The 13,312-nt window shown below is 25.0% G+C and overlaps 3 protein-coding genes across 3 annotated transcripts; all 3 read right to left on the reverse strand.

The window, feature by feature from the left end:
* Nucleotides 1–643: 643 nt before the first annotated feature.
* LOC119685936 lies at nt 644–1,416 on the reverse strand. Its single transcript, XM_038100350.1, has 4 exons — nt 1,323–1,416; nt 1,112–1,267; nt 869–1,033; nt 644–812 (listed from the first exon to the last, which is right to left on the reverse strand). Exons 1-4 carry the CDS (start codon nt 1,386–1,388, stop codon nt 657–659), a joined length of 543 nt encoding a protein of 180 aa, XP_037956278.1. The 5' UTR covers nt 1,389–1,416; the 3' UTR covers nt 644–656.
* Nucleotides 1,417–2,345: 929 nt separating this feature from the next.
* LOC119676455 lies at nt 2,346–2,967 on the reverse strand (the record flags this gene model as incomplete). Its single annotated transcript, XM_038087695.1, has 3 exons — nt 2,346–2,501; nt 2,559–2,723; nt 2,803–2,967. Coding segments are annotated over 3 exons (486 nt in total), but the record flags the coding sequence as incomplete, so codon positions are not given.
* A 1,029-nt stretch (nt 2,968–3,996) lies between these two features.
* Nucleotides 3,997–10,323, reverse strand: LOC119676456. Its single transcript, XM_038087696.1, has 4 exons — nt 10,315–10,323; nt 4,452–4,607; nt 4,210–4,374; nt 3,997–4,152 (listed from the first exon to the last, which is right to left on the reverse strand). The coding sequence occupies exons 1-4, from the start codon at nt 10,321–10,323 to the stop codon at nt 3,997–3,999; spliced, it is 486 nt and encodes a 161-aa protein (XP_037943624.1).
* Between the last annotated feature and the right edge of the window lie 2,989 nt (nt 10,324–13,312).

The raw sequence follows: 13,312 nt of genomic DNA on the forward strand, positions 1-13,312 counted from the left end.
ATATATTTAAGTAGAAATTATAAATAAAAAAAAACTTAAATGTAGATTTTTAACAAAATAAATGACTCGATTTTATTCAGAAAATTTAGATTTGACAGCTGCTTTACGTTCTTGTCGTGTCAAAAAAACCTATTAAATTGATTCAAACTTTATTAGTCAAATAAAGGTCGATTAAAGAATATTAGCAATTATAACATCACTAAGAAACTATATATAAATATGTCTAGATAATTCTTTTACAGAATGTGTTGTCAGGTGATTTTAAAACAAAATCTTAAAATATGAGTGATTCATAAACTGAACGAAAAAACTAGCGTCGTTGCCCTTCCAGTATCAGCAATTAATACAATTGAATCTATATGTCGAAAAAAATAACTCGATCAAATAAAGAGTTAAGCTACTTTATTTCATTTTGACAATGCTAATCCACACATATTTTCATAATACGGCTAATATTAGATCAACTGTACTAGTACGACTTAGTACACTCAATATCTAGATCAAATCATCAGATAATAAAGGAGTAATATTTAAAGTTGACAAGAAAATAGTCAGAAAAATTTAGAAATATTTGTAAAATAAAATTTAATAAAATCAATTTACAGGACAGCAATAATAATTCTCAATCAAAAATTAATGTTTATTTTATATTTAAGTTAATCAGTAATTTTTACATATATGTTCACATCAGCCCGTGGAATATCATAAGCAAACCATGTTGAATAGACTGCATAATCTCCACTCGGAATAGGTAAAACTGATAATTTATCTGCCACATAACTTGAATCAAGTTTCTCCACAATCAAATCATGCTAAAATATAAAACATTATAAAATATTTTTTAAAAATTCAATAGTAAAATACCTACATCAAAAGGACAGGTATGATTCATGTTTGTATGTTTCTTAATCAATGTGAACGCTATTTTTGTTACTGGATTATTAGGCGATCGTAAAAATTCGCAGGCATCGAATGTTATGTTGTATAGAAATGGCTTATAACCATTTGCCCGTTTTAAAAGAGCGTATCTGATCTAAATCAAGAATTAAAATGATATACATATTTCAATATTTGAGTTATTATAATTGAAAAATATATACACAGAACATACCTTAACTTCTGTTATTGGCAGTTTATACAGTTTAACTTTTAAGGACGTATATTTATATGAGCGGTTAACCGACTTTAAGAAACAATATTCGAAATCGGAAAATTCCTTATCAAGTGATTTACACACAATATTAGTAAATTCATATTTGGAAGTAGCCTTTAATATCATCAAAAATTTAGATATTTTAAAAATATATAATTAAAAATTTTACCTGTGCTGAGAATATGAACAACGAGATGCGTATTAAAATTATAAACAAAAATTTTGAACCCATCATTGTCGTTTATGTTTGAGTACAAATTTTAAATATTGAAAAAGTTTTCTTCTGAAATTTACACGATGAAAGCTTGATATTGTCACTGAATTTGCTATTTAACTAAAATGTATATTCTGAAAGTAATTTCGTGTTTATTAACCAAATCGTTTAATATTTTTTTAATTTCTCGTTGAATGATTAAAGTTATTATGTCGATAACTGTCGCAGTTAACAATAATTATTTTGACTTTATTTCCTTAATTAATTACAACCGATCAAATATTTATGTTTAACAAAAAATAATATGGTTCTCTACCCTCCATAGAGTAGCGCAGTGAAATGTCTATTGTGTCAGACGTTTATTAAGGCATATATATTTTTTAACAAAATTTTTACTAATTTAAACGTGTATCGATTAAAATCTCTATGGACTACTGACAGACAAAATTTCAGAAACAACTACTGATATTCTGTACTAATGTTGTTTATTTAAAGTTTCATTTGAATTGTTTCACTAACTGTTTTGTGGACATTTACATTAATTAAGTACATAACGGATGAAAAACGTTGGTGATATGTCATAAACACATACATATATTTAATATATACATTAATTAATGTCTTAAATTTTAGTTATAAAATCTGTAATTAAATTTGAATTCATTTACTTAAATTATATCAAATTGGTAAAAAGATGCAATTGTTTAAATATTATATATCTTAGAGTAATAGTTGATATAAAATATATAATGAAGTTGACCTCAAAGAGTAAACTGTCTTATTTCAAAAATTGAACACCACAATTTTGTAATAAGGGAGTAAAACCTCTAGTTGAAAACAAACTATTCAGAAAAATTTAGAAATATTTGCAAAATAAAATTTAATAAAATCAATATGAAATAAAAATAAATACAGGGCAGCAATAATAATTCTCAATCAAAAATTAATGTTTATTTTATATTTAAGTTAAATTTTAAGTTAATCAGCAATTTTTACGTATATGTTCACATCAGCCCGTGGAATATCGTAAGCAAACCATGTTGAATAGACTGCATAATCTCCAGTCGGAATAGGTAAACGTGATAGTAAACTTACCACATAGTTTGAATCAAGTTTCTCCACAATCAAATCATGCTGAGATATAAAATATTATAAAATATTTTTTAAAAACTTTAATAGTAAAATACCTACATCAAAAGGACAGGTATGATTCATATTTGAATGTTTCTTAACCATAGCGACCGCTATTTTTGTTACTGGATTATTAGGCGATCGTAAAAATTCGCAAGCATTTACTGTAATGTTGTATAAAAATGGCTTATAACCATTTAGCCTTTTTAAGAGAGCATATCGGACCTAAATGAAGAAATAAAATCATATACAAATTTTAATTTTTGAATTATTGTTATTTGAAATATATATATACGAAACATACCTTTACTTCTGTTATTGGTAGTTTGTGAAGTTTAACTTTCAAAGACATATACTTATATGAGCGATTAACTGACTTTAAGAAACAATATTCGAATTCGGAAAATTCTTTATCAAATGATTTACATACAATATTTGTAAATTCAAGTTTGGAAACAGCCTTTAATATAATAAACAATAAGGATATTTTAAAAATATATAATTAGGAATTTTACCTGTACTGAAAATATGAACAATGAAATACGTATTAGAATTTTATATACAATTTTTGATGCCATCACAAATATTTACATAAATTCTTTTAAAATGTATACGATGAAAGCTTAATATGGTAACTAAATTTGCTATTTTACTAAAACTCATATTTTAAAAGTTATTTCGTGTTTATTGACCAAATCATTTAATATGTTTTAAATTTCTCGTTGAATCATTACAGTTATTATATCGCAGTCAACAATAATTATTATGATTTTATTTCCTCCATTAATTACAACCGATCAAATACTTATGTAGAATGTAATCAAAAATAATATGGTTCTCTACCCCCCATAAAGTAGATTAGTGAAAGGTCTCTTGTGTTAGACGTTTATCGAGGCAAATATAACAAAATTTTTAACAAAATTTTTACTAATTTAAACGTGTATCGATTAAAATCTCTATGGACTGACAAAGAACATTTCAGTAACAACTACTGATATACTGTTTTGTTCTAATGCTATTTATATAAAGTTTCATTTGAATTGTTTCACTTATAGTTTTCGTTTACATTTATATTAAGTAAGTACATAGAATAAGTACATAGACGATGAAAAACACATACATATATATAATCTATACATTAATTAATGTTCTATAATAAATATAAATTAATGTTCTATAATAATAAATTCATTTAATAAACTAAATTAAATCAAATTAGTAATTATTTAAATATTATATATCTTTAAGTAATAGTCGATATATAATATATAATGAAGTTGAACTTAAAAAAGTAAACTGTTATATTTAAAATATAACATATAATATAACTGTTAAAAATAGAACACCAGAATTCTGTAATAAAGGAGTAATACTTATAGTTGATAATAAAGTAGTCGGAAGAACTTAGAAGTATTTGCAAAATAAAATTTAATAAAATTAATTTCAAATAAATTTAAATACAGGAGAGCAATAATAATTCTCAATCAAAAATTAATGTTTAATCTGTAGCCTTTAAGTATATGTTGACATCAGCCCGTGGAATATCATAAGCAAACCATGTTGAATAGACTGCATAATCTCCACTCGGAAAAGGTAAACGTGATAGTATATTTGCCACATAGTTTGAATCAAGTTTCTCCACAATCAAATCATGCTAAGATATAAAACATTATAAAATATTTTTTTAAAACTTCAATAGTAAAATACCTACATCAAAAGGACAGGTATGATTCAGGTTTGTATGTTTCTTAACCAATGTGAACGCTACTTTTGTTACTGGATTATTAGGAGATCGTAAAAATTCGCAAGCATCGAATGTTATGTTGTATAAAAATGGCTTATAACCATTTGCCCTTTTTAAGAGAGCATATCGGACCTAAATCAAGAAATAAAATCATATACAAATTTTAATTTTTGAATTATTGTTATTTGAAATATATATTCTAAACATACCTTTATTTCTGTTATTGGCAGTTTATAAAGTTTAGCTTTTAAAGACATATACTTATATGAGCGGTTAACCGATTTTAAGAAACAATATTCGAAATTGGAAAATTCCTTATCAAGTGATTTACACACAATATTTGTAAACTCAAATTTGGTGATAGCCTTTAATATCAGCAAAAATTCAGATTTTTAAAAAATATATAATTAAAAATTTTACCTGTACTAAGAATATGAACAACGAAGCACGTATTAAAATTTTAAACAAAAATTTCGAAGCCATCATATTGAAATATATTTCTTCTGAAATTTTTCGATGAAAGCTTGATATTGTACTGAATTTGCTATTTAACTAAAATTTATATTTTAAAAGTTATTTTGTGTATATTGAGCAAATCATTTAATATTTTTTAAATTTCTTGTGGAATCATTAAAGTTATTATATTGATAATATATGCAGTCAAAAATAATTATTTTGACTTCATTTCCTTAATTAATTATAATCGATCAAATAGTAATATAGAATATAACAAAAATAATATGGTTCTGCACCCTCCATAGAGTAGCTTAGTCAAATGTCTCTTGTGTTATACGTTTATCGAGGCAAATATAATATTTTTTAACAAAATTTTTATTAATATAAACGTGTATCGATTAAAATCTCTATGGAGTACTGACAGACAAAATTTCAGTAATAACTATTTTAGTAACTGATATTCTATTTTGTGTTATTGTTGTTTATAGTCTCATCTTATTATCATTATCTTCTAGTCTCATTTGAATCGTTTGACTAATAGCTTTCGTGAGCATTTACATCAATTAAGTACATAACCGATGAAAAACGATGCTGAAATTTCATAAACACATACATTTATATAATATATATATGTTAATTAAAGTCTTAAATTTTAGTTATAAAATCCACAATTAAATTTAAATTGATTTAATAAATTAAATTAGATGGAATTGGTAAATAGATGCATTTGTTTAAATATTATATTATTTTAGAGCAATAGAGTATTCATACAAAATAACTGCCGGTATTTTTAAAGACTATACAGTGGAATTCAATTATTTAGTAGGTAATAATTATGAATATCATTACATTTTAATTTTAAATAAAAGCTTTTATTATAATTGCAGATTAATTGCAGTAATATTTAAAAAAATTATTATAAATCATTTTGAAATTCATTATTTGTCGTTGCAGACAAATACTACATTATAAATATTATTACTATAATTATTTATAAATATTTGCTAAAAACTTTACAACTATAAGTCAACTTGAAGCAATCCGCTTCTTGTTAAATTATTTGTAATATTTATATTTCTATTTATTTATCACGGTTATAATAATTTCTAATTATTTCTACACCCTAAAAATCTCATATCAACCAATTCCAGACATTTATTACCTCACCTTAAGAAATTTGTTTAAATATGAAATATTAGTTACCCTGTTAATGACGCTTTTAAAGTACTTTCCATGCCCAACTAGTCAAAGCAACAGCTGAACCATATTACTGCCAAAAACTTTCCAAGTCTGATTGCTGAAATTCAGTATTTTCAACCGGGAAGACCATAAAAATAAGGAGCAGTGAATGTGCAACAGCTAAGCATTACTGAATTGCGTTACTCATACGCCCACGAAACATATTTCACAAAGAAGAGGCAATAAAAATTGTAAGTGCAAATTTTAATGTTAACATGCAAATTGCTTATCTGACAAAAGTTTCACAAAGCCATTTTCCATAACTACTCTTAAGCAAATGTGGCTTTAATTTACAAAAAAAAACAAAAAAAAAAAAAAACAAAAACATTAACAAAGTTATAAGTTTCATGTTACCACAAGGTAACTAATTACAAAGATATTGTATGCCTACCATACGGACACAAAACCTAAACAAAACAATTTGAATAAAGGTAATAATAATAACAGTGTCCATGACCTTTGACTTATGATAAATTAGTTACTAAGTTCATGTTAATCTACAACTGAGAGAATACAAAGTACAAAGAAAATAAATGCATAAAAAACGTAAAGTTTTCATGAATGTACAAGCATTTTTGCTGTTTAAGTGGTAAAATGCTTTTTAGAGAATTATTAATTCACAAACTAACAGAAATAGGATTTACGATTTTCTCTATGTAAGAGTAAAGCAACAAAAATGAAAAAAAAATGAAAAAAAAATATCCTTGGAGCATGCTAACTTGATCTAATAAAATATAATAGCATATCATGACCTCAGCAAAGTATTAAGCACGTTTTGGTTTTCAGATGTAAAGGATAACACACAAGTATCCTGTGTGTACATTGTCTAAAGGTGTGTTTTATGTATGTAGTTGTGCGTTGAGGGGCGAATATGTGCGTGTACACTTCGAATGTGTTTCAGGAATTTCATTGCAATAATAAAAATAACACAAAATTCATATGAAAATGTAATTAAAATTTAAATATTAAAAACTAAACAGAGAAATCCATTTATAGCACTCAAATGTACTGATAAAAATCTTAAATATATTAAAATCACTTATATCAATTGAGGCTCCTTGTTGTATTGTTAGTTATTTAATATGTTATAAGCATATTAAATAAATCACAACTATAATTATTTAAACAAAAGCACTAAAACAACATATTTTTACATATAGAAATTACATATAAGATATTTAATTTAAATTATGCAATATGTGTATATACGATTGAATGTAGTTGTTGAAGTTTCAATACCTTTCACACATATATTTATTTAATACATTTAAATTTAGTGTCAGTTCTAACGAAAGTGACTACTTGACTTAATAGAAACTATTGTATTTTGCACCAAGTTCGGACATATGTGAAAAGTACGGCTTAGGTCAGCTGGCTAAAGAACGCTGACTCTGAGTTTTAAAAATGGCAGGGTACGAATTCAACCCTTGGTGCTTGCAGTCTCAAAAAATTATTTATGTATAATTAAATATAAGAAATAATAAATTTTTTAATTTATTTTTTGAGCTGTTTATGAAAATATTTTTTTATATATTTTTCATCTAGCTGTAAGTTCCTTCTTGTTAAATAATTAAAAGTTTAATATTTTTTATTATACTCTATATTTCGACTCTCCGTGAGAGTCATCATCAGGATTACGATACGTCATCCACTTTGTTCTATCGTCTATATTGATGATGTTTTGATGTGTTTTGCTTCAAAATCTAATATAAGGTTTAAAAACTTTATTTATTGCTGACTTAACATATAAGATTTAAGATTCCGATTTGGAATAGATAAATTATTTTAATTTTCTGTCTTACAAGAAATGTAAAGTTTAAATTTTACTTAGTCTTTAAATTAAACTGAACAAAAGATTTACTTCAAATCTTTTCAAGTTTGAGCTAATTTAATGAAAGCTATTTAAACATAAATCATTTGAATCATTCTTCCTCAGCAGAACAGAGTTGAGGTTGATGATGGGATATTTAACGGGTCACCACGGATTACATTATTACCTTAACAAAATAGATCTCTCCGAAGAGATAGTTTATCGACTCTGCTTAGAAGCAGACGAGATTTTCAGTCACATTCTCTGTGACTGTCCAGCTTTGATCTGGGCCAGGATTATCTCACTGGGTCAAGAATTACTTTCCCTTTCTGACATTAGGATATACTCAACGGCTGACATTTTAGCTTTCATTTGGAAAGGCGGAATGTCTTATGTTCGGTTAGTGTCTATAGCAACACAAAAGATCAACTATGGTCACGGTGCTCCGCTCCGTTAGGAGTCGGTACCCTCTTTATATATAATCTAATCTAACATTATTTAAATCACTTATTTTATCTGATTACTATCAAAAATATTCCACCATTTTTAGTCATTTGTGCACTAAATTTGGACTTGGGTTCTTAAAAAGTCTCTAAGTGAATTTTTATTCAATCAGATCAAAACTCAGAAAGTAATATTCCTGTTAACTGACAGAATAGATAGACAAATAAACAATCTAAATAGATTCATTAGAGACATAATACATTGTTATGTTGCTCGATATCCTTTTTCCTTGCATTATAAATATAAGAACAAATTTATATACACTTAATTCATTTTAATATGTTTTGAAATAATATAATAAAAGCAATAGTATTAAAAAATAAATTTTAATATCATTCTGCATGCACTTCAGTTTGATTAAAATATCATCTCTCATGTATTTTTTCTTTGATGTAGCATATAATTAAATTTTAACTTAATTGAATTTCTGCTAAATAAAGTTTGTTTACTAAATATAATAAATCTAAATTGTTGTGGTAAATAAATTTCATTTACTATATTAAACAAAACAAATGCTTTTAATTTCTAAAACTTTAATCCTTCTTTTCTTATTTTTTGAAGTTAATTAAATTTTTCTACACTCACTTGGTATTATTTAAGTTTTTAGGTAAACAATAATAATTGCATTTTATGGTAATTTTATTGTATTTTAAATTTATTTTAGTTTTTTTTTTTTGCTCTCCATGTAATATGATAAACTATTATATGTTTTCTGTATTGTAAATTGAATTTTATGGCAATTAGTTTCATATTTTTCATACAAAATTATACTTTGGGGATTTTAAATAACAAATATGTAAACAACAATAATGTATTTGACATGTTTGATATAATTAAAACAAATTTTTAACTGTAATTAAATTATAAAATAACACCTATATTTATTTTTATTATATTAGTACAATTTGATATCATTCGATATAAATATTTGCTGCATTTATTATCTTATAATAACTACCACAAATGCATTCAAAAAACCAATTAGTAAAATATTTCAGCATATTACTTCATAATTATATATTTCATTTATTGTTTATTTTCCATTAATGCAATATAACATCAAAATAAAATTTAACAAATATGTTTAAATAAGACCAAAATGTTTGTAATTAACAAAATTAAATTCATATACTCAACACTTTATTTAAACCAATTTATAATAAATTTTATAATTTTCTTTTAAAAGAAAGCTAATTATATCATTATTTATTATTAGTAGAAAGTAATGCAATTTAATTTATTAAAATGTAATTAAATATACATAGTATAGTAATGAATGAAGTTATTGAATTGGACAAAAAGTTTTTGGCGTTTTGCTGTTTTTTTGATTTTGAGATGCGATAACTTTTAAATGATAAGTTACAACTGTTAAACCTTTATTTTTGACTGATAATAGATTGATTCAGGATTTCTTAACCGATATTTTTAGTACACTCCGTGAGAAAGTATAAAAAATTCCTTGGTTTTCGTTTGCTGGTACTCTGTTTTTGAAAATATTCCAGATTTACTTTATTGGCCCGTTTTATAATACATACAATTTCATTTTCCCTTATAAACTTAAAAATTGTTCTATACTAGTACATACTTGAGTCAAAGTCATATTCAATTTAATTGATTTAATTCGAATAAAGTGTACGTCACCCACTATTCGCAATCTAACATTGAGAAGAAATATTCAGTAGCTAACTGCTGCTGAATATGTTATTATTACAATATTAAGACGATCAGGGGAAGGATGCACCATAAATATGTAAAAAAAATGATATAGTGATGTCTTCAGTGAGGTTACGTTTTTTGCAAAAAAAAGTATTACTGATTCTCGCTCTAATCTTTATATTGTACATAAAGTTGATGATAATATCCATAACGTTCAAGAAGACGTATAAGTAGCAGTCACATGGACTGTATTTTTCTGCCTATACATCAAGAAATTTTTATATATTTTAATATCTTTAACTTTATCTCTTTGGCATAAAGTTAACGTCAGTTTTTCAAAAATAAAAAACCGACCAGGAAAGGCTTCTTTATGTTAGCTTGACCAATCATTTAAAACTTTGACTTACTTCGTCCATATTTTTTATATATGTGATGTATGAAAATTTTTTTACATAAGAATATATGTAAAAATATTTATTCCAAAATATTGAAATTTATTCAGTTCTTCATTAACTTCGGAGAACATTTAATTCATTTAATCGAAATTGAAAAATTAAAATTTTCTTCAGCACATATTTCTATATAACAAGGAATTCGAAAAAGAATTCGTTTTTTGCGAATTTTTAAGAATTCAAATATTTTAGTTAATTTTCAATGAGAGACACAATTCAAGCTAAAAGTTAAAGTTCTAACCATACGATGAATAAACTTCCAACTATTTCGAACTGATTTAATATATAAATTTCTAATAAATTTTAAAGAAAACTTAATTTTAATAAAAACTCGAATGTGTATTCATTAGGATGAAGAAATTTAATTATTGAAAATAATAAAATATTACATAATAAATATTTTTTAAGATAATAAATCTAAACATATATCTACTACCAATATGAATATTTTGTGTATTATTATTCATCTAAATTAATTATTTTAAGTTAAAAGAAAAATATTTCAAATAGAATATGAAATTGCATACCTTTACATACTATTACATATGTATTCACTTTGAGTTGAAGATATTGTAGTGCTTCTTCTCTATTAATTTTTATAAAATTTGTACTTTTTCAATATATTTAAAGTTTTAAATTTTGCATGTTTTTGACATTAATTTTTAAATAATAATTTATTTCACATATCTGAACGCAATGCATGTAAGCTTGTATTTTGCATTTTAAAATTTGTTCATTTTTCCGTTATTTATGAAACTGAATACTAGGAATCGTTAGTAAACTACAAATCCCTCAATTCAGTTCGTTGAATGGAAAATGGAAATGGAATGGAACACTGTGCATTTTTACAGATAATAATATGTAATAAGTCCTTATGAGATCGACGAGAGAAACTTAAAATGCACAACCATAAATACTTTTTGCAAAATATTTTTCTCAATTCTATTGAAAAGCAAAATCTTCTTTAAATGTAAGTTGAATAACAGTTTTAGATTTCATGAAAAATTTTTTAATAATATTAAATAAAATTCACGTTATAAACGTGAAATGCAACAAAAAGATTTAATATGAAATTCAGAACACAACACTGCGTATGAGTAACAACTTTTAATAAAAAATTTAATTAGAGAAATATTAATATTATTAAAATATTAATTGAATAATTAGTTAATAAAATAATTAATTAATTAAAAAATATTACATATAGTGTATTTATATAATACATACCTTATCTTGATTCCCATTCAATGTAATCAATCTATCCAAACTTTCTCATACATAATAAAATACTAATATTAAGTATGTTTGAAAGAAACGTCAAGAGTTATTCACTAACATCTATGAATAGTTATTTGCAGTTTATTTGATATTGTTTTGATTGTAACCTTAGTTTTATATCCATAAAAGCTACCAAATAATATAAATAATAATATATATCTTAATATATATATATAGCTTAAATAATATATATCAAAAATTCAATAATTTAAAAAAGTACTATTAATGAAAATATCTTAGATGCATATTTCTATCAATTACACTAATTCGAAGTCGACTATATCAGCTAATCTTTCTAATACTAATCAAGAGTGAAGTGCTTTTGTCAAATTTAAACAAAGTAGTAGCTCGATTTAGTATGGAATTCCTGTATTCTCTTTTTCTCTGCTTTTCTTCATTCTCTCTCTGCTTCTATTTCTCTTTATCTTCTTCAATCTTTCTCTCCAATTCTGTTTCATGATTAAATTGTTTTAAACATATTTATTATATTAATGATTACTAAGTAATAATAAACATATATGGAGAGCACTACGACTTTAATAGAACTATTCTACCGCCTGCAAGAGTCCCTAGCCAAACATCTTGTCGGCCTACAAACGTAAAAATTTATTATAATTATTGCCAATAACTATTGACATAAAAAATATATTGTTACAGTGTCGCAGTCTAGACCCAAATCAATAACCTTGCCAGGCAAATATATTATTCTAAGATGGTAATGCACACCGATGTGTCTGCTTGGGATGTGTTAGTAATGTCAGCTTTTTTGTATTGTGTAAAGACGTCTTTTTCTAAACCACTGTGTCCTATCAAATATTTCAATACCAATCTCAGCTATGAACACCAAAGAACGCTACTTCCAAGCAGAGAAATCATTCTGAGACGGTAATGCACTCCAAGATACCTGGTTAGGATTTGTCTAGAAAAAGAAAAAGATCTTTTTGCAAGTAAGAGTTCAAATTTGTTCATTTGACCATTTGACAATTTTTGAAATGTCGTACCAGAACGTCGTTAATTTTTGACTGTTGCTTAAGTACAATATATTTTAAAAGAAAATGTGTTTTCTTTGTATAATTTGTTCAGCTATTATTTTCTACGTAGAGCCCCTTGTTTATTATTGATGTAAATTAAAATTGATTTATATTTGCAACAGATTCTTGAATACGTATGGAAAATATTAAAAAGCAACAAAGCTTTTTATTGAACAAAGTTATATGATCACTTTAGTAGTAAAGCAAAAGAGGTAAAAGCCACAGAGTGCTAAATCAAATAAATGTAGTAACTATTTGATTTAACTGATGCTTTTATTTGTAAATACATATATGACTTCATATCAAATAGCAAATTTTAAAAAGTAATTTTTTTTTTAAATCTTAAAGTATGCTGAAACTTATATCATATATTATAATATTAAATAAAAAAATACCAGAAAAAATTATCTCTGATGTATCTGTTACATATCAAAGTTAATACACTTGGCAATATTTCCAACATTTGTATTGGCCAGATACTTACATATATTAGTGCGTCCGACTCATTCTTATATACTCATCACTCTAAACACAATAACAAGGAATGTGGAATTAAAATCACTCTTTTAGCTAATTGAGTAGATCTACATTCTCCTTAGATGGACCTTAATATTATATGTCGATCCTCTGAAGTTTGTTTTTTT

This window comes from Teleopsis dalmanni, chromosome 2, assembly GCF_002237135.1.
Source record: "Teleopsis dalmanni isolate 2A chromosome 2, ASM223713v2, whole genome shotgun sequence".
Classification (NCBI taxonomy): Eukaryota; Metazoa; Arthropoda; class Insecta; order Diptera; family Diopsidae; genus Teleopsis; species Teleopsis dalmanni.

Coding starts and splice junctions, on each gene's coding strand:
- LOC119685936 (XM_038100350.1), bottom strand. CDS start 1,388: ATGATGGGTTCAAAATTTTTGTTTATAATTTTAATACGCATCTCGTTG. Junction 1,268..1,322: donor TGTTCATATTCTCAGCACAG/GTAAAATTTTTA, acceptor ATGATATTAAAG/GCTACTTCCAAATATGAATT. Junction 813..868: donor ATCATACCTGTCCTTTTGAT/GTAGGTATTTTA, acceptor TTTATATTTTAG/CATGATTTGATTGTGGAGAA.
- LOC119676456 (XM_038087696.1), bottom strand. Junction 4,375..4,451: donor TGCCAATAACAGAAATAAAG/GTATGTTTAGAA, acceptor TTCTTGATTTAG/GTCCGATATGCTCTCTTAAA. Junction 4,153..4,209: donor ATCATACCTGTCCTTTTGAT/GTAGGTATTTTA, acceptor TTTATATCTTAG/CATGATTTGATTGTGGAGAA.